Raw genomic sequence first — 26,831 nt, forward strand, 5'->3', positions numbered from 1 at the left:
AAGTATAAAAATTAAAATCTTAACCAGTATAAACAATATCAAGTAAGAAACATGCTAAAGGTTTCAATAATTATCCTATCATAAGGAGTCTAAGTCTTGTATTAGAAATAGCTTGGCCAAGTCATGAGAGAAAAGTAACTATGACTATCTAATCTTTAACCCCATCAAAGACCTGAGAAGAGAAATAATATTACTTGAGTAAACAGGAAGTACAATCAAACAAGTTCCAAAATGTGCAATAAATGACAGAGACAACTGGTTACCTGGGCAATCAGCCAAAGTCTCTTGTGCAACATTGGAGCAACCAACTTTGGCTAAAGCCTAGAGACAGGAAAATTTTCAAAACCATCTTACCCTGTCTTGGCAAGGTTTGACAGTATTTTATTTTTGTATCCTGCTTGTCCTGTCCAGACACCATGCATTTTGTCAGTGGTCAAGGTATGGGCAGTTCCTTGCCCAAAGGCCAGTTTTTCCAAGAAGAAAACAAGCTCTAAGTGGAGTGTCTTTGGTGCTCAGCATTCTCTAGGGAATAGATCAGTGCTGCCAGGAGCAATTGTGTCTTACGTCAACACAACCCTAATTTATTTAAATATCATATTCTACAGTTCTTTGAAATGGTTGAAGATTATCTATATAGAATACAATCTCTATGTATCTAAAGAACCTGATTAGTCTAACTATAAGTATGACATAGATGACTATTGATTATAATTCTTAATACCTATATAACTTAAAGACTAAGATTTCATATTAGAATATTTACAACTGTGCAACAAATGAGGACAATGACCTCAAAATGTAAACAATGTATAAGTATCTTAATTAGGGGTATAAATATATAGTGAAATAGGATAAATATATCCTAAAATTGTATCAATATACAAAATGTCTTAAGCAGAGGTAGAAGCATGCATACAAACAATAAGATAGACTAACTTTGCCTAGGTGTACAAATATTTTAAACAGAAATAAGAACATATTCAATACAATTTGAATTTGAATCAATATATAAGAATCTATACCTGTTGGGGGAGGCTGTTTATTTGTTTCTGGGCTGCCCAGACTCCCAAAATAATCACACAGAAACTATATTATTTGCAATACTTTTTGGCAAATAGCTTGAGTGTATTGATAGTTAGCTCTTAAATCTAGAATTAACCCATTTCCATTATTTTATATTTTACCATAAGGTTCATGGCCTACCAGCAAGGTTCCAGCTGGCAGCTCACATCTTTCCCCTCTGGTAGATCCATGGTGTCTCTCACTCCACCTACTCTATATATCTCTTGCAGCTTGGCTATGTTCTGTTAAGCCATTGGCCAAGAGCAGCTTTTTTATTCAGTAACCAATAAAAGCAACACATATAGAGAAGGACTTCCCACATCATCTCCCCTTTTCTATCTAAGCAATAAAGAAGGTTTTAACTTTAACATAGTAAAATTACATATAACAAAACAGGTATCAAGAAAGAATTATAGCTACAATATTTATATCTATATTATCTTTTATCATAACTAAGGAAAACTATATCTATTCTTCAACTCCATCAAGGACTCCAAAAGGATATAATATTACCTAAGTAAACAGAAAGTTCATTGTAAGCAACTTCTAAAACTCTAGAATTGACAGACATCTCACTACCCAGAGAATCATCCAAAGTTCTTCTGTACCATTGGGGCATCCATCTTCAGCCTACAGCCCCAGAGTATCCAGCAGACTTTTCCATGAAGCAGGAAATTTCAAGGGCAGTTCCACCCACATTGACAGTTTGTCAGTCACTTTCTTCCATGTCCTGCAGAATGTATTACAGACTCTTTCACGAAGCAGGAACCCCAAAGGACGGTCTCGCCTCCTTTAGGTAACTTCAGCAGCCATTTTTCTGGGGGTCCTGCATGTCCAGTTCATACAGCATGACATCAAGCAGTCCAGGAAAGAGCAGTTTCTTGCCCAAATGGCTAACAAACTCCATAAGGAGCCTCTTTGATATCCATCATCCTTTTGAAGTAGATTGGTGCTGCCAGGAGCAGATCTGTCTCATTGTCATAAAAAGTCCCAAGTTCTTTTAGAGGTCTTTTATGTCTGAATCTGTCTTTATTGTGTATCTGTAGTTATTTTCTGAGCAGGACCACTTCTTTTTTTTTTTTTTTTTTTTTTTTTTTTTAAATATTTATTTATTTATTATGCATACAATATTCTGTCTGTGTGTATGTCTGCAGGCCAGAAGAGGGCACCAGACCTCATTACAGATGGTTGTGAGCCACCATGTGGTTGCCGGGAATTGAACTCAGGACCTTTGGAAGAGCAGGCAATGCTCTTAACCACTGAGCCATCTCTCCAGCCCAGGACCACTTCTTAAAATGCTAAGTGGGCATGGCTAGGGCCAACCAAGCCCTGCCTGCTTGCTCTGCCCAGTCAATCATGGCAGAGGTCTTTTCACTGCCTCTGAAACTGCCTGGTGGGAGCCACACTCACCACCTCAACTCTGGTAACCAGTTGGCCCATGCTGCCAGGTAACTTATAGCATGCTGCTCACAAACCCCATTCAAGTGCTCAGCCTCCTGAAAGAGCTAGAGTTCGTGCTGGCAGCACACCCTAGGAAGCTGCCATTTAGAAACTGCACAGGTTGTTTCCTACTGCTGAATCAGGAAGATCTCTCCTCAAGGAGCTGCGGCCAGCAAACAGAGCCCATCTGAAAACAAATGTGGCTAAACTTTGTTTTTTAGTGTCTAGAATTCCTTCCTGAGCCCTCTCAGGTCTTATGTGGATCTAACTAACACACATTGACCATTGTAAATTGCCTATAAATAATAGCTCACAAGTATTGACTCCACTACTCACTATTATTATTAGTGTGAGTAAACTCACACTAATCTACCTATTATCTTATCCTCCTGTGGGACAATGGTCTTGTACCCTGTAAAGATTTGTTTCTTGTACTTGTTTAATAAAATGTTGATTGGCCAGTAGCCATGCAGGAAGTAGAGGCAGGGCAACTAGGCAGGAAGTAGAGGCAGGTGACCAGAACAGGAGAATTCTGGGAAGAGAAAAGGCTCAGTCTGCAGACATCACCCAAAGAGGAAGCAAGACAAGAATGTCTCACTGATGAAAGGTACTAAGCCACATGACTAACACAGACAAGAATTATGAGTTAATATAGGATGTAAGAGTTAATAAGAAGCCTGAGCTAAAAGCCCAACCAGTTTATAATTAATGTAGACCTCTGTGTGTTTCTTTAGGACTGAATAGCTGTGGGACCAGACAGAACAGAAACCACTGTCAACAAATTGTGCCAACGTGGACAACTGCATCCACATAAAACCTGAGAGAGCTTGGGAAGTAATTGAAGACACAAAAGAACAGAGTTAAGCATGGCTTCTTGGTAGCAGCATTTTCTCAGGTGGGCTCTGTTTGCTAGAGGAAAGCACATCTCATTTAAGAGAAGCTTCCTGACTTAGCTTTAGCTGCAAAAACCTTGCAGCCCTTTTAAGAGGACCTACCACAAAGCAATTAAAAGGTGTTTATGAATAGCCAACAGCATAATTCTTGGTGGTGGCAGGGACCTTGAAACACCAGAGTTGTGACAATAAATATGGCTCCCACCAGAGAGTCTGCTATGAACCTAGACTCTCAGAAAGCTAAGGAATGGGGTGGATCCAGCCATCAAAGACACTGTTTTAATCCCAGCCATATTGCTTAAGCAACTAAAAGACTCACAGAATATTCTAGTCGGGACTTGACCATAATCTTAAATTTTCTTTAGGTCCCCATAAGATTATCAGTGTTCCCAAATAGCAGGAAGTAGCCTAGAAAACTATGCCCACACACCCAAAAAATGTGTTACAGATGTTTGTCTTTGTTTAGAGTGTTGGTTTCAAGTTGTTATAGATAATGGTCAGGGAAAAAGCTAAACAAAGGAGATTAGATTCAGAGTTTTTGTTTTAAAAAGAAGGGGGGGACAATGCTCTTGTACTCTATAAATATTTGTCACTTGTATTGGTTTAATAAAATGCTGACTGGCCAATACCCAGCCAGAAAGTATAGGCAGGGCAACCAGAACAGGAGAATTCTGGGAAGGGGGAAGGTGTAATCTGCAGTCATCGCCCAGACACAGAGGAAGTAAGATGAAAATGCCTCACTGATAAATGTACCAAGCCATGTGACTAACATAGACTGGAATTATGAGTTAATTTAATATATAAGACTTAGCTAAAAATATGCCTAAGCTATTGGTCAAACACTGTTGTAATTAATATAGTTTCTGTGTGATTATTCATGTCCAGGAGGCTGGGAAATGAACCAGCAATCTCCACCTATACTAGTGAGGCAGTGGTGGTGCATGCCTTTAACCCAGCACTCAGGGATGCAGAGGCAGGTGGATCTCTTTGAGTTTAAGGCAAGCCTGGTCTACATAGTGAGTTCCAGAACAGCCAGCTAGAGATACACAGAGAAAATCTGTCTTGAAAAGTCAGAAAAAAATAGCCCTACTGTAGAGAAGGCATCAAATCCAATCAGGGTCCAAGGCTGTCTCTTCTCCTCTGTAACCTGCACAGCACCTCTGATACTCTGAAAATTAGACAACAGGGAGGGATATTTTCCAGCAGGCTTAGTCTTGCAGCCCAAGTTTTTACCAAAAGAAACTTATTGTGTCATTTTGGTGGCTAGCAATTTCTATGTAGTTTTCTTCCAGTCTCTTAGAAAGGAGACTTTCAAGAACTCTTTGACTTGTTATTCCTCCATTGTAGTCTATTATAAATTTTGTAGGGTTTTTTTATTTTTTTTTTTATTTTTGAGACAGAGTGTCTTAGCTAGGTTTCAGTTGCTGTGAAGAAACACTACGACCACAGCAACTCTTGTAATGAAAAACATTTAATTGATGCTGGCTTACAGTTTAGAGGTTTAGTCCATTATCATTATGACAAAGTATGGTGGCATGCACACAGACATGGTGCTGGAGAAGGAGCTGAGTGTTCTTACATCTTGATATGCAGGCAGCCGGAAGTGCCTGAGCCAATAGGCCTGCTTGAGCTTCTGAGACTTCAAAGCTTACCCCAGTGGCACACTTTCTCCAACAAGGCCACACTTCCTAATAGTGCCACTCCCTATGGGCCTATGGGGGATGTTTTCATTCAAAAACCACAGTCTCCATGTGAGTCTGACTTCCAAGCTCTTAAGTAAGGGTTCTCACTATGTAGACCAGGATGGCTTGAACTCACAAAGATTCACCTGTCTCTGCCTCCGTGTTCTAGAATTAAAGGCATGTGCCACCATGCCCAGCAACTCAAAATCATTTATTTCTGGTGTTTTGAAGTTTTGTGAAGATGTATCTTGATGTGGGTATCTTGAGGTTTGTTTTTTTAGCACTGACTGGCATTTCCAACATGAAAACATGTCTTCTAGATATGAGAAGTTTTCTTAAATTATTTCTTTGGTGATTTTCTTCTCTTTGTTTAAATAATTATCTTTTCCTGTAATCCTATGTTTGGATGCCAGCACATTTCTTGTAATCTAATTGTCTTCTTGTATTTTGTTTTTTCAGTCTCTTTGTGTCCCGTCATCTTAGAAATGTCATCTGTTGTAGAATATTATTTTAAGATATGTTACATTTATTTGTGTTAGGGCACATTTGTTTTAATGCGAAGATGATGACAGAAGTTACAAAATAACCCCACACTAGTTCAGAATTACATATAATAACAGTCTTAGATCACAGTCCTTTGCATGAATGGGGAACAGGAACTGAATCTAGTAGCCAGAAGCGAGAGAGAGCCAGTCTATGTTTTACAGTAGAAGAGACCAAGCCCAAGTGGAGTGGTATTTTAAAGGCTATTGGCTGAAGGAGCTCCCACAGCACTTCCTCTTTTTCTTTAAATAAGAGGGTTCTAAACCCAATACAGAACTATATACACTAGGAACAGATATCAAGTATAAAATTAGAATTACAACCAGCATAAACAATATTAAGCAAGGAACATATGCTACATGTTTTAATAAACATTCTATCCTAAGAAGTCTAAGTCTTGTATTGGAAATGGCTCAACTAGATCATAAGAGGATGGTAACTATGACTATTTTTAATCTTCAAGCCCATTGAAGGCCTGAGAAGGGAAATAATATTACTTGAATAGGCAGAAAGTGCAATCAAGCAGCTTCCAAAATGTGCAGTAGATGACAGAGACAACTGGCTGCCTGAGCAATCACCCAAAGTCTCATTTGCCATGTTGAGGCAACCAACTTTGGCTAAGGCTTAGAGGAACTGACAAACCATATTCAGAGGCAGGAAAAATTTCAGAACCATCTTACCTTGTCTTGGCAAGGTTTGGCAGTCTTTTTTTTTTTTTTTTTTTTTTTTTTTTTTTTTTTTTGGTATTCTGCTTGTCCAGTCTGAACTTCAGTGGTTGAGGCATTGGTGGTTCTTTATCCAAAAGCCAGTTGTGCCAAGAAGAAAACAAGCTCCAAGTGGAGTGTCTTTAGTGCTCAACATTCTCTCAGGAATAGATCAGTGCTGCCAGTAGCAATTGTGTCTCATGTCAACAGAACCCTAAATTATTTAAATGCATGTTCTACAGTTCTTTGAAGTGGTTGGAGATTACCCGTCTATGCAGAATACAATCTCTATGTATCTAAAGAACCTGATTAGTCTGACTAAAAGTATAACAAATATGATTACTATTGACCTATAATACTTAATACCTATATAATTTAAAGACTAAGACTTCATATTAGAATATTAAACAATATTTAAACAACTGTGTAGTAAAGGAGGACAATGACTGCAAAATGTAAACAATATATAAATATCTTGATCAGAGGTAGAAATATATAATGAAATATGATAAACATATACTAAAATTGTATCATATACAAAATGTCTTAAACAGAGGTAGAAACATGCATGTGTACAATCTGACAAATTAACTTTGCATAGATGTACAAATATTGTAGACAGAAATAGGAGCATATTCAACATAACAAATTTGAATCTTGTATCAATATATAAAAATCTATACCAATGTAAATTGTCCATAAATAATAGCTCACAAGTATTCACTCTGCTACTCACTATTATTATTATTAGTGTGAGTAAGTTCACACTAATCCACCTATTATCCCATTCAGTTTTACCTCTCTATTCCCATTTCTTTGAGATCTCTTTGAGACCTACATAATTTCCACCCCAGCCCCCAACCCTATACAAGTAACAATCAACCCCTAATCCTGAGAACAAACTTTGTTGAGAGAGTAGATGTTGTCTTCTAGAATTGCTTCCAGCTGTCATGAGGGTGATGTTCTTTCTATGGGATCCTATGAAAGTAAAATGATGGTTAAGTTTCAAGATTGCTGTTTTGTAATAATTGTAAATGGTCTCGGAGTAATCAATAGGGTTTTGTTTGTTTGTTGTTTTTTGGTTGTTGGTTTTGTTGTTGTTGATGATGATGTTGTTGTTGTTTTGAGTTCTGGCAAGAACATTGTAAGAAGGTACACTATTTCTGCAGCTGGTACTCAAAACCTGGTCTCATAGCATCACTACAAGCATCATGATATCATATCAACCAGGTAGAGTCATTGTCGTGGGGCTCCATCTTCTTCTTGGAAGTTTCAAAGATTACTGCAGGAAAATCTACTGTTCCTTGTTGAAAATTTAAACATTTTCCAAATACACATATATTCAATGAAAGATATAATATAGACAAAATGGACATGGAGAAAAGCAAAATATTTCCTTAAAACCTATCTTCTTTCTGTCCCATACCAGATGGCTCCTGACATGAGACAGAAATTCTGAATTTTTCTTTTAACAACATGCTTGGATTTAGAGGATAGCCATCATCCAACTCTAAAGCCAACTCTGATTTTTAAGTAGAGGTGTACACATGTCCAGATAATCATGTTTTACCATGCAGATGATACAGCATAAGTCAGATTTTTTTTTTTAGCTTGGTGATTCTTTCTGGATAGTTATCTTTTCATCTTTAGGCATCTAGATGTCCAAGGTTTCTCAACTCTTTGGAGATGACTTTCCTGCAAAGACAAGACCAGAACCCTGATCCAACCCTTATGAGGTTTTCTTACCACCTGTATGGTTGTCACCTCTGTGGATGAGCTGTCATATCTCTCTCTCAAGAGGGTTCTCTTTTTCACACTGAATCTTTATTGATTTTGATGGTATCCATAGCTTTTCTTCTCCTGTGGAAACAAGAGTGAAACCCCTTCCCCAATGTAGTACATCTCTTGTTTTCCATTGTGATGTCAACACATTCTTGAAATATACTGACTGATTTAATACAGAAGGTTTTTTTTCTATTATCCAATGTCTCTCTGCTGCCATCGTTCCTTTCTCATTAGCGTAAAAAAATTTCAAGATTAATAAAGCATTATGTAATCTATTTCAGGGGGTATTTTCTATCCCTTTCTGTTTGTTTAGTATATCCTTTATAGTTCGTTTTGCTCTTTCTATAGCTGCTTGTCCTATCGGATTATTTGGTATACCTGTGATATGCTTTATAATATAGCAAGCAAAAAAAACTGTTTTATTTTCTTAGACACATATGCTGGACCACTGTCTGTCTTGATTTGTGCAGGTATACCCATGATGGCCATAACTTCTAATAAATGTGTTATTACTGAATCAGCCTTTTCTGAACTCAAGGCAGTTTCCCATTGAAAACTTGAATAAGTGTCAATGGTATGGTGTATGTATTTTGATTTTCCAAATTCTGTATAGTGGAACACATACATCTGCCAGATTTCATTCCTTTGAGTACCCTTTGGATTATTACCTACAGGTATTTGGTTATAGAAAGAGCAAGTAGGACATTTTATAATCTACTTAACTTGTTGCCATGTAATAGAAAACTCTCTTTAAAGTTTGCTATTGACATAATGTTTCTTATGAAATTCTGACGCCTTCAGCACACTTCCAATCAATAATTGGTCAATTTCTGCATTATCTTGAGCTAGAGAATCTGTCAGACCTGTATGGGGTCAGGTGTGTTATATATACATGGGACAAAGCCTATTCCTGATTATGTCTTGAACCTGAATGAATTATGAAGTCAATTCTATATTATGTTTTTCTTTGTTTAGAGTGTTGGTTATAAGTTGTTATGGATAATGGTTAGAAATAAAGCTAACAAAGGAGCTTAGATTCAGAGTTCTTGTTTTGAAAAAAGGGGGAAGTGCTGTGGGACAATGGTCTTGTACTTTGTGAAGACTTGTCACTTGTATTTTAATAAAACACTGATTGGCCAGTAGCTAGACAAAAAGTATAGGCAGGGCGACCAGGCAGGAAGTGTAGGTGAAGAATTCTGGGAAGAGAAAAGGCTCAGTTTGTAGTCGTGATCCAGATACAGAGGAAGCAAGATGAGAATGCCTCACTGGTAAAAGGAGGCTAACACAGACAAGAGTTATGGGCTAATTTAAGATGTAAGAGTTAATAAGAAGCCTGAGCTAACAGGCCAACCAGTTTATAATTAATGTAAACCTCTGTGAATTTCTTTGGGACAGGATGACTGTGGGACCAGGACAGAAACCTCTGTCAACACAAAGATACGTTGCATTCTTTTATTTTACATCCAACTCTGTGAAGCTGTGATACTTTGCCTACCTAAAACACCTGATTTGTCTAACAAATAGCTGAATAGCCAATAGCTTGGCAGGAAAGCATAGGTGGGGCTGGTAGGCAGAGAGAAAAAAATTGGAGGAGAAATCTAGAAGCAATGGAGGAGCAAGAGAAGAAGGAGGAGGAAATTAGGGATCAGCCATCCAGCTACAAAACCAACAATGGAGAAAGAAAGGAAGGGAGAGAGAGAGGGAGGGAGGGAGGGAGGGAGGGAGGGAGTCGGGCATATAAATAGAGAAAGATAAAAGGCAGAGGCAAAAGATAAATGGGATAATTTTTATAAGAAAGAATAAGCCTCCACAAGTGATTCATTTGGGAGCTGGGAGGCAGACCCCCCAAAGAGAAAAGAGCCAAAGAATAAAAAACAATTACAGTCATCCTATTTAACATTCATTACTTTATTTATATAGTAATTATTTATAATTCATAAAATTTGTTTTAATTTTTAAGATTCCCCTTATTCTAAGTATCCCTTTATGTCTTTTTTTTTTTAAAATAAATGTAGTATCTTCTGCAATGGCAGATACAGTTTTACGTGACAGTTTTTCCTTTTCTTTGCATTTTTTATTTTTTCCTAGTATCTTTATTTTTATTAGTTTTTTTTTCTTCCTTGGTTGTATATTTCTAGGAAACAAAGGCTTTGGGAAACTTTGTGTGATATGTGAGGACTATCAGATTGGCAGTTGCATGGGGCTTTGGTTTGCTTATCTCCACGGCCTACCCTAATTCCCTCTTGCCCCTATCATGAAACCCCTTCCTTGAGAATTTTATCTCCCTGGTTACTCTATCATAACACCCAAGTTTTAACCTTCAGCTCACTCTTAGAATCATACCTTTGGCTAATGGGTTCTTCCGCTTCTAGTCCTCTCATCTCCTGACCACCTTTCCCGTGTCCCTTTGTCTTCTGCCGTCACTGTCCTGGTTGTCAGGCTACCCTGCAATGCAGACAGAATATCGGCTTTTCACATAGACCTTGAGCTGGTGTCTGAGGTCAGAGTGCCAGGACAGCTGGGTTCTAGTAAGGTCTCTCTTGTAGGTTGATTGCCTTCTCCTTGTTTCCTACATGGTAGAAATAGGGCAAAGGCCCTCTAGATCAAATGAGGGCTCTACCATCAGGCCCCATTCATCCCCAAAAGCATCCCACACTTCAAATAGCATCATAGATTTTGAAGTCTGAACTATTTGCAACACAAACACTTTAAATCTTACTGTGTGTTTCGCCAGCGTTCAAGTGTCTGGTGTGTTCACTTGAGTCTTCAAACATGATAAACTCCTTAAGGCTAGAAGTCACTTCACATATTTTTGATGGAACCCACCATCCTCAACCAGCAAGTTCCAGGTACTATGTGTTGATTTTACTTAGAAGGAAAAACTCAATAAGAAATGACTGCCCTGATTATCAGAAAGACGTCTTTTCAACCCCTTAACATATCCATAGTCTAACTTCAACTTACTTATGTATTTTGAGTGCTCCATTGTTAACAGAGGTTTCTGTCCCACCAGGTCCCACATCCATTGAATCCCAAATAAACACACAGAGGCCTACATTAATTATAAACTGATTGGCCCAGTAGCTCAGGCTTCTTATTAACTCATAACTTATATTAGCCCATAATTCTTAACTGTGTTAGCCACATGGCTTGGTACTGTTTTCAGCAAGGCAGTCATGTCTTGCTTGCTCTGTGTCTCGCTTCCTATGTGTCTGGGTAAAGACTGAAGACTGAGTCTTTCTCTTTCCAGAATTCTCCTGTTCTCATTGCCCTGCCTCTACTGCCTGCCTGGTCACCCGCCTATACTTCCTGCCTGGCTACTGGCCAATCAGCATTTTGTTAAACAAGTACAAGAAACAGATGTTTACAGGGTAAAGCCAGTGTCCCACAACACTCCATCAAGTGTTCTAACAAAGATCCTGAAGGAAGGAAATTAGTTTACTTCCTTGAATGAAGTTTCATTAGTTCACTAGGAACCAGAAAGTCCTCACTGGGGTGCACCTTAATCAATTTGGTATATTAATAATTGGATTTTTTTTCAGGAGCTTATACTAAAAGATTATGTTGATCTCAAGGCCATTCTGTCTTATAAGAGCTGAAGAAGTGTTCCCCTGATTGCAGAGAACACGGAATGGAAACTAAAGAAACGAATGAAATCTATTGCTGTACCGTAACCAAGAAGGAGAAGCATGTGATGTGGTTTCTTGCTACAAGTCCGAGAGTGCCCCGAGTGTCATGGCCCCACTGAGGGCCATCAAGTCCGAGAGTGCCCCGAGTGTCATGGCCCCACTGAGGGCCATCAAGTCCGAGAGTGCCCCGAGTGTCATGGCCCCACTGAGGGCCATCAAGACTCAATCCTTAAACTTGTTGCAGGATGGAGGTTAATGGTTTAAGGAAATGGTCACTGCAGCAAAGTGTTAACTGCATGCTAAGTCGTTGTGAAAAGCACCCTTTGATATTTTCCTCTGCCGGGTGTTGTGTCTTCGTTAGGGTTCTGTTGCTGCAATAAAACACCATGCCATGACCAAAAGCAGTTTGGGGAGGGAAGGGTGTCTTTCATCTTATAACTCAGGTTACTCTCCATCACTGAGGAAAAGCAGGGCAGGAACTAAAAGCAGGAACTCAATCATAAGCCATGGAGAAACTGACTTGTTTTCCATGGCATGCTCACTCTGTTTTATTATACAAATCAGGACTCCCTACCCAGAGGTGGCACTGCCCCAGAGGGCTATGGTCTTCTATGGGAGCCATTAAGCAAGAAAATACCTACAGACTTGCCTAAAGGGAATCTGATGAAAGTATTTTCTTAATTGAGGTTTCTCTTCCCAGATAACACTACTTTGTGTCAAGCTGACCAAAAAAAAAAAAAACCCAGGAAAATTGATCTCTTATGACCCTGATACACAAATACATTACTATGAAACCATAGTACTTCCCTTCTTTTGTTTATCCCCAAGATCTCGTGTTAATATCAACACCACAATATAAAACATAAATAAGAAGTCCCATGAATTTAAAGTTTTCAACCCTTTAAAAGTCCAAGTTCTCTTTAAAAACACAATGTCTCTTTAAAAGTCCAAAGTCTCTCAACTGTGGTTCCCATGAAATCAAAACAAGTTAAATATTTTCTCTCACTCCAAGAGGAAAAACCAGGGCACAGTTACATTCAAATCAAAGTGAAACTGAAGTCCAGGAGTGCTCATGACCTGGGACTCATGATCTTCTGGGCTCTAAAGGACTCTCTGTCTGTGGCGTCCACAGCACACATAGGGATTTCACAGGCTCAGGCTGGCTGCATTCTGCATCTGCTGTAGTCCTTGAAGGCCTATGGTACTGACATCTCCAAAATGCTGGGGTCCCTGCTGGAACTGGACTAACTTTCACCTATGTCCTCTCCTGGACGCTCACAGTGCCAAGTCTCAGCTGTTTCCCATAACTCCTTCATGTTTTCAAAACCATTACCACCTGCAAGATGCTTAAACACAACCAAATTTGGCTGCCAGTACAAGATACAGACCTGGCCACAGCTGGACCACAGCTGACACGGATGAACACTTCCCAGAAGGTATTGCCTCAGTGATGCTCAGTATGTGCTTCCCTGGTGCACAGCAGATCTCCTGGGACTAGAATTATAGATGGTTGTGAGCTGCCCTGTGGGTACCAGGGATCAAACTTAGGTTCCCCCCCCCTTTTTTTAAATAGTATCAAGTGCTCTTCTCTAGCTCCTAGATTATTAATTCAAAATATGGAATGGCCTTGATAGTGCCTTTAAAAGACTCTCAAACTTCCCTCCGAACCTCAAAAGCCAGAGTTTCATTATCCACATCGTTCTCAGCATTAACTTCTAAGTTCTCACAACAGCTCAGTAAGCTCTGAACACTCAATGTCTCTTCTAGTCCAAAGTCCCCAAATCCTTCCACGATCATTCATCAAACATGGTCAGGTCTGTCGCAGCAATATCCCATGAACCTTGTACCAATTTCTATCTTAGTTATTATTTCCATTACTAAGATAAAACACCATGACCAAAAAGAGGGAAGTCATATATTTATTTAGTGTATATATCTTGGGTCACCATCCATTGAGGGAAGTCAAGGGAAGAACTGAATCAGAAGTCATGGAGGAATGCTGCTTACTGGCTTGCTTTCTGTGACTTGTTCAGATTGTTTTATCATACAACCTAGGACATTCTGCCAAGAGATGGCACTGCCCCTAGCATGCTGGTCCCTCCCACACGGAATCATTGATCAAGAAAATACCCTACAGAGTTGCCTACAGGCAATCTAACCAAAACATGCTGGATAGTTTGGTTTCTAGACTGACAAGTCCCATCAGGTCATAGTAGAAATTGCCTCAGAGACCCAGTATAGCGGTTTGAATGAGAATGTCCCCCACAGGCTCAAATATTGAATAATTGGTTCTCGGTTGGTAACAGTTCGGGTAGGTTTGGAAGGTGTGACTGTCACGGGGAGAGCAGTGGACTTGGAGGTTTAAAACCTGAACTATTTCCTCTTCACGGGGTTGGAGATGTGAACTCAGCTGCCCTGGTGCCACACTTCCGCACCAGGAATGGTAGTCATGGTGTTTTATTGAAGCCGTAGAAAAGTAGCTAAGATACTGAGAAACTAACCAAGATTGAGAGACCTGTAGAGGCTGAATTGGGATTGTCTCTCATTGAACCGTCTCCACTACTCCCAAGAAAGCGCATAAGGTAAAAACCTTAGGAAACTGTGATCGATATTGTTGCCACTAATGAAGAACTGTGAGGGTGGTGGCAATTGCAACTTGGGTCTCACAATTTCTGGAGACCTGCGAGTTGCCAGTCAAGCAGGAACTATAAACCAAGCAGTTGCTCCTGGAGGTTCCTCAGGCTGTCATCTTGGCAACTGCAACTATGTCCAGAGATGACTTCATGTCAGCTGTGGATGCTCCAAAGAGACTTTGTTTCAGTCAGAGAAACCACTGCAATTAACCACAGCCTCTGCTGTAGCATTGGCTGGGGAAACTCTGCTTTGACATGACACCTTGAAGTGGCCCTTAGATGACCCTACTCAGTTACTCCAGACCTCATGACAGTATACAGGAGATGTCTCTACTGCAAGCTGGCCCTGTGCTGTCAAACTCCAGGCATTTGTTTTGTTTTCAAGACAGGGTTTCTCTGTAGCTTTGGAGCCTGTCCTGGAACTAGCTCTTGTAGACCAGGTTGGCTTCAAACTCAAAGATCCGCCTGTCTCTGCCTCCAGAGCCCTGGGATTAAAGGAGTGCACCACCACCGCCGCCCGGCACTCCAAGTGGTTTTAAGGTCTACTTGTAGTCTTTTATCATGAGTAGGGTGGGCTGAGTTGGTTGCATGAACAGATGGGTCCAGAGCTGCTAGCTCAGGGCACAGCACCCTGCAGAAGATAGAGGGCTGTCATAGAGACCAGGGAGAGCTCAGACTGTGAAGGGCGGAAGTGTTGGGAAAGTATGATATAGAGAAGAACAGAAAGCGCATAAGGTAAAAAAAAAAATACAGAATGCTGAGACTGGAAAAACTGCAAGCTGCTGCTGGAGTCCCGAAAGTCACTGAGTTGCTATCTCTGGCTGCTGAGGAAGCATCCATGAGCTGAAAACCCGGACACCATGAAGCTAACACACATGCAGCTGGGTGTGTTGACTCAACAGCTATTAAAGCGAAAGTAACCTTGAGATCCAAGGGTTCTCAACTGGTGGCTACCGACGCAAAGGGACACATTTTGCCTATTCCAGCTAGCCCGAAGGTGGCCCACACCACAAGGGTGGCCACCCTAAACTCTCCCCCAATAAAGTGACGGGCATCATTGCCTGGGACTACTCTGTTAATGGACCCTCAGCCCTCGCTCGGGTGTCCAAGCTGTGCTGTCCTTCAGTACTGGTATTTCCAGGAAAATTCAAGACCAGACCAGTATCCTCACAGCCTCCTACTATTAGACGAGATACAGGTTGTGGTCTAGCCAGTATTCTCCGTGGCCTGTCTGTGAAAGACCCCAGCTTAGCTGCTGTAATGCCATTTTGCAAGGCTTTCACACAAACAAGTATAAATTCAAGGTAAAGTCGGTACTCCTTGGCTGCCAAACAGGATATCTATGGTCAGACATCAGGCCTAGGAGGGGAACGAACAGTTTTGGGAAAAACTACATGTGCCCTAGATAGAGCCAAGTCAGCTATTATCATATCTTCATGTCCTCGAGGAGCTTGTCCCCAAGTGAACCCATCGCCTCATCTAAACTGACCAATGGAATCCCTGTAACCATGCATGCTTCTGCCGCCCATTTCCATATAAAAGACCCCCTGCCCAGCCTGAGGGAGTGCAAGTCTTCCAAATAGACTCTGGCACCCGCAGGTACCTGTGTACTCTCAATAAAAAAAAAAACCTCTTGCCATTGCAGCCAGTGGTCTCGACTGTTCCTTGGGTTCAGGGGTCTCCTCCTGAGGGAAGGACCACTCTGAGGGTCTTTCAGTCTGCATGCACTGCGGGAGCAGGACAAGGGTGCCGATGCTGGCAACCACTGGATCCTTAAGATGCAGTCTTTGGGACAAACCCACCCAGCCCGCCGACGGGTTACCCAGGGGTGGGCGGGCCTCCGTGGCTAGTCCCCGGTTGCTGGGTAACGGGTTGACGCTTCCCTCTTCCCTGGGCACCACCCACCTCGCAGCCCTCTCCGGCGCCTGCGTACTACATCCCTTTCGTTCCCACCCCCACACACACTCCGGTTACGTAAGCTCAAGCTTCACCTCGTCCAGCAAGGCACATCTGCGGGCGGAAGTGCATATTGCGGAAGCGGAAGTGAGCATGCAGGAGACTGCGGATCTGAAATCTCGTTGACGCATCTGCGGCTACTGCAGTGATCCTCTAGGTAGGCCGTGCTGGGGCAATCGGCCCTCGGTCCCGGCTGTCGCACCTCCCCAGCCCGGGGCTCCTCCCAGCATCCAGTCCCCGCCCCTCCGCGCCCTTCGCCCTGACTCCTCGGCCCTGTTTGCTCCTGCACCCCCGGCTGGTGCGGTCTGGGAGGAGGGGCCAGGCAGCCGCCCTCCTGCAGGTGGAGCGGGGAGGAGGCTCTTCCCGAACCCAGCCGCTGATCGCTAAGGACCTGCGAGGTAGAGTCTCCTGCTCGGGGAAGGAGGAGCTGATACCTGCAAACCCGCGGTAGGGGAGCTGTGGGCGCGAGGTGGTGGCGAGGCGAAGGGGCTGGGCCTCAGCTGTGTTGCGTTCCTTCCTCTAGGGAGGGGGTCATCCTTTTGGTTTAGGCTTTTTCTAGATAAGCTCTCAGACCTGTTACCCACGACCACGTCCTTCAAGAAGCCCCTCAGTGTTTTCCCCGTCTCCCATCCATTAGTGGGTATTCCCTGACCTTGGCTGACGTCAGTATAGCGTGGGAGGCCTGGCTACCCTTTCCTTAGCCGTTTTTGAAAGGCACCACCAACAGACGCGTATTTCTCTTGCCATCCTCCCAGTTTAAAAGAAAAATAAAATCTGTTCAGCCAATCTTCCAAACGTTGGTATCTGTGAACATCTTTGGCCCGAGAAATCTTATAAATAGATAACATTTGAGGTCATTTGTTTTCAGTTTTCAGAGAGTCTGTCTATCTCCAAACTGGGATCTGGGAATATTTATAGACCTGATAATGAAAAGTTCACGAATTCAGGATTTGGGTGGGTCTCTTTGCTTACATGGCAGCTTTCAAGGCACTGGGAATGCAATAACTCTGTTCATAATTGGCATTCTTAAAAAAAAAGAAGTATCTTTAAACTGTATACCGTAGGCCGCTTACAACTTGGAATTTGCCTCTTCTTGCTGCTTTGCAAACATTCTTGTCCTTTTCTTTCCCTCCTCATTTCCTCTGCGTTCGAAGCAGTGCTTGATTTTTTTGAAGGTAGGGGTTGGTCATTGGGTAGAACATTGTAACTTCTGTATTGCAGGTATCAGGTTAATTTAATTTCTCAGTTGACCCCACCTTGATAAGAAGAATGTATTCCACATAATGCTATCAGCTGTTGTTATATAACTTAATGCCAAGTATAAATATTTTTTATTTTATTATCAGACATTATTTCTCTACTTTTCTCTTTTTGGCTGTTATGGGAATCTGTGAACTGTGAGTGGGTTCTTCTGCTTACTTTATACACCTGCCCTTGGTTTGATTCATTTATTTTTTCAGATAGGCATTGGTCCTAACATATGGGAGACGTTATGGAGTGTGTTGTGATGTGACAGACAGTGATGTCATTGTCTCAAAAGGCCCACCCTATTGGTAGTGATTCTCAGAGTGTCTCAGACTGTATTTTGAGCCATGGCTAGTAAATAGGAGTGGGCTCTCCTCGCCTCCACATTTTTTTACCGCTTATGTACCTGAGAACACTTTCCCAGTATATATCTGTAAAATTTCCCCCGTTTATTTCTACGCTTGTTTTTTTTTTTTTTCTCCAGTCATCCTGTAGTAACTTCTTTAGGAAACTAAGATCCTCCTCGCATGCTTTTAACAATAAGGAAAAACAACAATAATGTAAGCAATATCCATAGCTTTCAGTCTTTTTTTCCTGATGCTTTATACTAAAATGTACTATCTGTGTGTTGTGTGTGAGACACTTTCTGAAGAAGTGTAAACAAATGCCTGTCCACCCCAGGTAGGCCGCCGACAACAGATCAAAAAACAGATTCCAGCTAAGTCTAGCGTAAGGAACTATACTTACTGAGGTTCCTTACAGAACATGGGTGACCAAAGGCAGCTCTGTAACCAAAAGCCCAGTCCAGCACGAGTAAAGACTCAGGAAAACTGCATCCGTGAAACTCGCTTCACAACTTGTAGGCACCTGGGCTGTTTGGAAAGTGTCTTCCCCTGAGCAGTTACTGCTTTTGTAACTTTGGGACAGGTCCTTGTGGATGTTGTAAGACTGGGGAGCTTACTGAGTCTTTCCTCTTCCTTTCAGGAAGGAATTGGGTTCTACGAATATTTAGCAGTTAACAAACCTTTAAATGTCAAAAGATGTATGCTAATGCCATAGGTCCCCATTCCTTTTTCTAAGTGTGTGCGTCTGTGTTGATGTGTGTATGTGTATGTATGTGTGTGTTGTGTATGTATGTGTGTATACGTATATATCTGTGTGTGTGGATGTGTGTATGTATGTGTGTATATGCATATATCTGTGTATGTGTGCGTATGTTTGTGTATGTGTGTTGATGTGTATATGTGTATGTATGTTTGTATGTCTGTATGTGTATGTATGTGTATATATCTATGTATGTGTGTATATGTATATATCTGTGTATGTGTGTATATGTTTGTATGTGTGTGTATGTGTGTATGTATGTGTATATATGTATGTATCTCTATGTGTGTGTATGTGTGTATATGTATGTATATATGTGTATGTATATGTGTGTATGTATGTGTGTGTGTGTGTGTGTGTGTGTGTGCGTGTGTTAGATGTCGCTTTCCCCAGGTAGTCTGTGACACACAGTGTGAGAAATGCCTGGTGGGAAAGCTAGGAAGGACTGAAGTGGTGCCTGCCCTGTTAAACAGCAGGCTTTCCATCATAGGCTAAGGAAGGAGCAGAAACATTGACTAGAACCAAAGCAGTGTACTGGGCCTGGCATCCTGGAAAATAAGGATAATATTTCAAGGAACTCATTGTTGTCTTCGCTGCTTTAGTAGAAAACACTCGAAACAAACAAAGAACAACAAAACTCCCTCTTACTGGCAGTGGATGTCCAGAAAAGGATGGAAGATTCATGTTGTTCCTCTCACTCTGTCTTGACGTGTGTTGTTTTCTGTGTTATGAGTGATGCTGAAGGCTTCTATAGATTCTGGCCATGGACCATGTGGCTGTTACTTGTGTCTTAATGGATGAGTCTCTTGTGTCCTAGCGCCCAGTGAAGAGCAGGTGAGAAGGGGCATTTTCTCACTACACAGAGATGTGGTCTCTGAATGGGTAAGATTTAGATCTGTCTATTCATCCCCAGTAAACTGTGAGAGGCCTTCTTCATCCAGAGCTAGGGGCAGACCAATGGTCTAGGGTTTGTGAAATCTGTGTGCTGCTTATCTGTTTCTTCTGACTGTTGTCTGCATATATTTCTTTCACAAAACCTTATCTTCTGCATACTGTGCTGGATGATATTAAAGCAAAAACCACCCTTTTCCAGAAATGAACGTAAGTTGTCAGGGGTTGAGATGTAATTCAGTGGCAGGACGTTTACCTCCGTGGGTGGACCTGGAACTACACTAACACGGCCACAACAGCAGAGAGTACAACCTTCCTGAATGTGGGGCCAGACCCAGGGGTCGAAGAGATACCCTGATAGTGGAGATAATCGTTGTCACCGGGTTCAGTAGCCCTACTGCTGTAGCTCAGATGCTGTCATTCCAGTGTGAGGATAAATCCTTGGTGTGTGTGTGTGTGTGTGTGCGCGCGCGTGCGCATGTACATGTATGCCCAACTTTGCCTGGCTGGTAAGTGCACTAAGATGAGATCGTCTCTCTGTCCTAGGTCTTCAAGATGCATTATTCTGTGTTGCTTTTTGTATATTAAGGATTCGTTGTTGTTAATATTTTATCAAAGGACTTAGTGGCTTGATGCCATGTTTAAACAAAAAAATAGGAAAAATATACCATTAAGATGCAAGATTTCTTGTGGAATTTTTTCTACTATTGATGGATTTGTCTGTCTGAAGAACGTCTTTCATTTATATAAGGACGTGTGTAAATACATCTTACTCTGGTGGTACTTTCTTACATTTTGAGTTCTGACCATTAAACTACATTGCATCTATATTTCATTTCTTTCATATTCATTATCTCAAATGATGCAACTATTTAACACCATACATTTTTATGCAGCTTCTTTTGAACGCCGTTATCGAGGGTACTTGACAGGTTTGCCTGCATAGTTTGAAATGTTTTGACATCTGTGTTAAATGTGTGTACCAGCATAGAGATAGTATCCGTACCTGAAATTTCCAAAGTATATCCTCAGGCATGCCTCCTTCTCGGCTGCCTCCGTCAGACACATTGTGAGATCACAGACCCACCACATGCCTGGTCAACTAGAAGGGAGCTCAGCCCCTTAAGCCAATCCTTCAGAAAACCCTGAGTAATAATTTTACTTTTACTTAGTGCCTTTCTGTCTTATGACTCCTGGCAAGTAGGCTAGGTCACATATGGAACTGACCCCCCAAAACAAACAAACAACAAAACCAGAAACAACATTACAATTAGAAACTCCCTTTGTTTCTTTTAGAAGATTAAATATTGTCTGTGTCTGCTTTGATTACTGTCACATGTCTAGAAATAATGCCACAGTTACTAATTATGGATTTCTTTTTCCCTTTTTTTTTCAGATTCATAAACCAATTATGGGGGTGAGAGGTTTGCAGGGTTTTGTGGGAAGTACCTGCCCACATATATGTACGGTAGTAAATATCCAAGAGCTGGCAGAGAACCACCGAACCAAGTACCCTGGGTGTACCCCTACCATCGTGGTGGATGCCATGTGCTGCCTCCGATACTGGTACACACCGGAGTCTTGGATCTGTGGTGGCCAGTGGCGAGAATACTTCTCTGCTTTGAGAGATTTTGTCGCAGCCTTCACGTCTGCCGGCATCAAGTTGATATTCTTCTTCGATGGCATGGTGGAGCCGGGTAAGAGAGATGAATGGGTAAAGAGAAGACTTAAGAACAACAGGGAGATATCCAAGATTTTCCACTATATCAAGTCAAAGCGAGAGCAGCCAGGCAGAAACATGTTCTTCATTCCCTCCGGGCTGGCCATATTTACACGGTTCGCTCTGAAGTCACTGGGCCAGGAAACTTTCTGTTCATTACAGGAGGCGGACTATGAGGTGGCTTCTTATGGTCTCCAGCACAACTGTCTTGGGATCCTGGGGGAAGACACCGATTACTTAATTTATGACACTTGTCCCTACTTTTCAATCGGCGATCTCTGCCTGGAGACTCTGGAAACCATCATGCTGTGCCGTGAGAAACTCTGTGAGAGTCTCGGCCTCCAAGTGGCGGACCTCCCTCTGCTAGCCTGTCTGCTCGGCAACGACATCACCCCGGAGGGCATGTTCGAAAGCTTTCGATACAAGTGCCTGTCCTCCTATGCTTCTGTGAAAGAGAATGCTGGCAAAAAGGGAAATATTATCTTAGCCGTCTCAGACTATATCTCTAGAGTTCTTCGCTTGTATCAGGGTGAGAAAAAGATAGAAGACATTTTACCCTTGGGGCCAAACAAAGCTCTTTTTTATAAAGGGGTAGCAGCATATCTCTTGCCAGGGCAAACATCTCCATGGTTAGTTCAAAAATCCAAAGGCATAATAACAGAGAAGCAAGTGGTGAACCCTGAATCTAAGCAAGAAGTTCCTATGTGTTTAGATCCTGAATCCAAACAAGAAGTTCCCGCGCGTACTAATCCTGAGTCCATGCAAGAAGTTCCCATGTGTACAGATCCCGAATCCAACCAAGAAGCTTCCATGTGCACAGAACCTGAATCCAAACAAGAAGCTTCCATGTGTACAGATCCCGAATCCAACCAAGAAGCTTCCATGTGCACAGATCCTGAATCCAAACAAGAAGTTTCCATATATACATACCCAGAGGTCAAGCAAAAATTACCTTCAGAAACAGGGGCTGAATATAATTCAGAAGTGCTTGTGTGTACACCCCCTGAAGTTAAACAAGAAGATGCCATGGATATGGAGCCTGAAATAAAACAAGTAACCATGGATTCTGACTCTGAAATCTTAAAGGTACGTGGACAGGCTTCCCCCACCTTCAGCTGCAGTGTCCTATTTGAAAGTTTACCTACCAATGGGTTTGCCCATGAGAGTTTATTGATTATCTGCAGAGGACTGTAGGAAGATCCAGACGAGAAACCTTGAGTCTAGTTAGGAGGATGTCACTATATACACGAAGTCATATTGTCTCTTAGATCTGCTGGGAAAGAGCTGTTGGAATTCTAAGGAGGGATGCTGTGGGTTAAGGTATAAAGAGGTTTCCCAGTGGAGTCAGGCCTTCAGGAGAACGACATTTGCTTTGAATAGATCAAATGTGGGGTTTTGAGAACCCTACAGATGTAGTGATTAAGGAAGTTTCACTTTGAGTCATACTGGTAAACTATCCAGGCAAGAGCCTAGGGCTTGGGGGGAGGGAAACTTGGAAAAGGTAGAGTGTGATCATACAGTAAAAGTAGTTAATGCCAGGAGTCTGGGCTGATTCCAGGTTAACATTCTGTAGGCTTTGAAGAGTTCTCTTTGGTGGACAGTCACTATTCAATCTATGCAAGGTCCGCGCTAGGCACAGGGTTTATCTTTGCTCGGTTGACTTTTAAAACAGCCCTGTAAAATAGGTACTTTTCTAGTCATCCCCTCCACCATCATGGCTTCCCTCTTCCTAAGCTTGTGCTCACCCTCGAGCGACATCTCCCGTCCTGTTACTCGGTTGTACTAATAAGGTGGATGTCCACAAGAATGTCCAAAGATTGCACGCTGAGAACCAAGGATGATTTTATCCACAGCTTCGAGTACTACATTGTACTACCACCATCAAGCTCCAGATCTAGGAATTCTGTCTCACTTTGAGACAGGGTCCCACTGAATAGCCCTGGCTGTCCTGGAACTAACTGTGTAGACCAGGCTGGCTTTGAACTCACAGAAATCCACCTGCCTCTGTCTTCCAGGCTCTAGGATTAAAGTCACACACCACCATGTTTGGCTTTCTCACTTTTCATAACCAGTCTTTCTAGGTCTTGTTAAATCTGTTAAATGAGTTTTCAGTGTGTGCAGTATCCACTTCTTCCAGCTTCCTTTTCCTAGTTCCAGCTATCGCTTGTGGAAATTGCTATCTTAATTGTCAAGAAATCCCCCTGAGCAGACTTTTGCCCTTTGTGGTTCATTTGTCATGCTGTGTGAAGAAATAAAGCCCCTTATCTTGTGTTTTCTTTAATTCTTTATTATCTTGTAACAAAAAACTTGTAGCCAAGAAATAGTGGTGTCTTGCTTCTGCCTGTCCCACCTTGTGCCGCACTGGTTCTCCTCCTTCTTTGTTACCTGGTCATCACATTGTCTCCCGTGGCCAGCTACCACAAACCTCCCTCCCAGTTAATGCTTACCAATCTCTCTTGTTACAGCTTCTGTTAAAGACCCGCTGGTCTGTGTGCTTCAGAATCTGTGGTCATTGTCTTTCTTGTGTACTGGTAGTCCTGAAGCAGGTTACACCTCACATGCTGTCTTTTAATAGCTTTTCTTTAAATATTGGTCAGGTAAATAACTTTCTTCATTCCTGCTACAAGTCTGTCTCCTCCTTTTAAAAAAACCTTTTCTGTTGCAGGGCTTGTGGTAGGTGAACTAACAGCAAGTTACAATAATTCCAGCAAACTGTAGCCTCTCACATCAGTTAAGAGAATCATAGGACCAATAAATGTGGAGACTTTAAGAAAACAAGATGCTTGCTTGCACTTGAAAGTATTGCTAGTGCTTCCTAGAAAGGGTGGAGGGGGACCTTCAGCTAAGTGCGGGCCATCTGGAGAGGAGTAATTGGATGTGGTGTGGCAGGAAGGTTGGCCCTGGTCAGCACTGGGGAAGGTAAGTCTGACCTTGCTTAACCTCACTTGGGTTTATTATGAAGATTGGATGTAAAATGCTACTTCTAATGCATATAGCTGTAAAGATTCTCCTCAGATTTCTCGGTCCATAAGGGTTCTTGTTTGTTGAAAGCAGTGCTCACATTCACTCGGGTCTGTGGAGATGGAGGCTCTTGGATCCCTTCTGACCTGAGGGCAGAGGTGCCCAAGGCCCATGACATCATGAGGCCAGGATGGAGCCACTGGATCTGACCTCAAGCTCAGGTTCACATCCATCTTTGCTGCACAGTTGGGAGATGAACTGTAGTCAGGAGGTCCAGGAGCACAGAAGTGAATAGTACCCCATTAGCTGCTCCTCCTGGTCTCATGTGTGCCATTTGAGGTGTCCCGGAGGGAGGTCACAGTGGCTTGGTTACAGATTCTGCAGCCACTCAGCTCTCTTCTGTCTAGTTTGTCCCTTCTCAGCCTCTGTCTTTCATTGCCGCTGTCTGTGTCCTGTATGTGTTCTCTGTATCTCAGGATCAGTTTGTGAGGGCCCTTCTGCCTCCCTCCAAGCTCCCACACAAGGAACCTCATTCATTAGGTAAACACTTAGTGCTTGGTTTCGGTACCTGGTGAAGTAGTATTGTACACTTTTACATGATATGTGATGGGATTGGATGTTTGCTTTTGAAACCCTGGTTATATACTCTAAAGAATGAATTTGAACTCACTACTGCAAAATCTCAGGTAAGAAACCCTTGGGCGAATGGGCTAGAATCCGGAATGTCGGCTGGAGAAGCAGCTCCATCATGCTTTTGATTTGGGGGTTTCTCACCCTGGTTTAAGAACTAATGTTGAAATACCCTGCCATTAGGCAGTTAGCAGCAGCTCTGCGATCCAAAGGTCTGATATCAGATGAGGTGTAGCTCAGCAGTAGAGCAGCATACACTTAGTAAGGCCTTAGATCTAAACTCTGACCAAGAAAAATACATAAAGATCTGATGTCGAGATTTGAATTTATGTTTTCAGTGCAAAGAAAAAATATGAAAAAGAACTTGGGTTCAAAAGTGATCATGAGGGGCTGGAGAAATGGCTCAGTGGTTAAGAGCACTGCCTGCTCTTCCAAAGGTCCTGAGTTCAATTCCCAGCAACCACATGGTGGCTCACAACCATCTGCAATGAGATCTGGTGCCCTCTTCTGGCCTGAAGGCATACCTTCAGAGAGAATACTGAGAATACTGTACACATAATAAATAAATAAAATCTTTAAAAAAAAAAAAGACAAAAGTGATCATGACTTATTTCTGTTAGAATTCTCAATCTTTCTGCCTGAGCCTGCCAAGTACTAGGCTTGCAGGCATGTGCTGCTGTGATTTGCACCTGTCTACAAAGTGAAAGTAATAGTAAATGTGTCTACATAGCCGTGGGAGTCATCCTCGTAAGAGAGGTGAAGGGCCACGTGCAGGAAGGTGATGAACTGAATTCCACTGTCAAGCAGTATAGTGTAGCCCCTTTGACATGTGCACACAGTGAGACATGGACCTGAAGTTCCATTCCCAGTAGGAAAGAGGCAATTAGAAGCCTTCAGTAGAAGAATATGTAGGATGAAGGCTTAAATACTCCACCGAGAGACAGAGAATAGGTGAACGTGTTTCCCTTCCAAGAGGGGAAAGTGACCAAGAATGTGAATCCTTTAAAGGTCAAGAAATAGGACATGGTCTCTGCCGAGCCCGCCAGACTGTGATAGCCAGTTCTGATCCCAGTCTCGCAGATGGCCCTGCTTAATCATGGGGGATCATAAAATAAACAGACATGAAGGCACAAGAGAGATTTGTGGAGAGTGGAGTTTGGGCAGGGGTGGTAGGAGGTAGGAAGTGAAACCATGTAAGCTGCATATGTCGAGGTATAAAACTTGTATTAAAGATCTTTGTTTGTTTTGAATAGGGCTTGGGCTGTGCATCTTTGGTGATTAGGGACAGTTGCTACAGCAAAGGTGTAGGTAGGATCTGCAAAGGGACAATAGGGAAGAGGGGTCAAAAAACCTCACAGGCAAAGGCAAATGATCTACCAATGTGGTAGATCTTGTGTTATCTTTAATGATGGACTTAATTATGTTGCCTTGTAGTGAAGTCTTGCAAACCTGTCTAACAGGCATCTAGAATTCAGTTTGCATGATTTAACCACATGTTGCTAAATAAAACTTTGGTGGAAAGGCTCGATGTAGAACAGTGGCAGGTGGCAGGCATGGCCACAACTACAGGTGCACGCCTCTGTCAGAAGTCTAGAAATCAGATTGAACACTGTGTACTTTTCATTGTACTGGATAACTACAGTACATAGCAGGCAAGGCAGAAACAGAGCATGCAGGTGGTATTAGTATGACTGATTTAAGAATCCTAAGTACATAACTGGAAACATGACACCTTCAGGAGGGGGTGTTATATCTCAAAGTATACACAGTTGCCAAAATTAGCAATTTATTGGAAAAATATGTAATTCATTATTATTTCCTAGGCAAATTTGTAAAAAAAAAATAAATTCCTTTGAATTAAAGGCTGGGGATGTTGGCACATGCATTTAATCCCATGACCTATGTAAATTTGAGGCCAACATGGTCTACAGAGTAAATTCCAGCACAGCCAGG

General features: G+C 42.0%; 1 protein-coding gene across 5 annotated transcripts in view; it reads left to right on the top strand.

Annotated features, from left to right (window-relative positions):
- The window catches only part of Fam120b (family with sequence similarity 120B), a 71,656-nt gene that overhangs the window by 9,524 nt on the left and 35,301 nt on the right, over nt 1-26,831 (top strand). For 2 of the 5 annotated variants that reach the window (XM_041679960.1, XM_041679964.1), the window contains exon 2: nt 20,964-22,373. In XM_041679960.1, the coding sequence (XP_041535894.1) occupies nt 20,964-22,373 (1,410 nt within the window). Of the gene's footprint in view, nt 1-16,368; nt 16,775-20,963; nt 22,374-26,831 lie in introns of those variants that run through there. The other 3 variants (XM_041679963.1, XM_041679962.1, XM_041679961.1) reach the window with 3 other exon arrangements.

This window comes from Microtus oregoni, unplaced genomic scaffold, assembly GCF_018167655.1.
Source record: "Microtus oregoni isolate MIOR12 unplaced genomic scaffold, Mior012 000033F_ref0000390, whole genome shotgun sequence".
Taxonomy (NCBI): Eukaryota; Metazoa; Chordata; class Mammalia; order Rodentia; family Cricetidae; genus Microtus; species Microtus oregoni.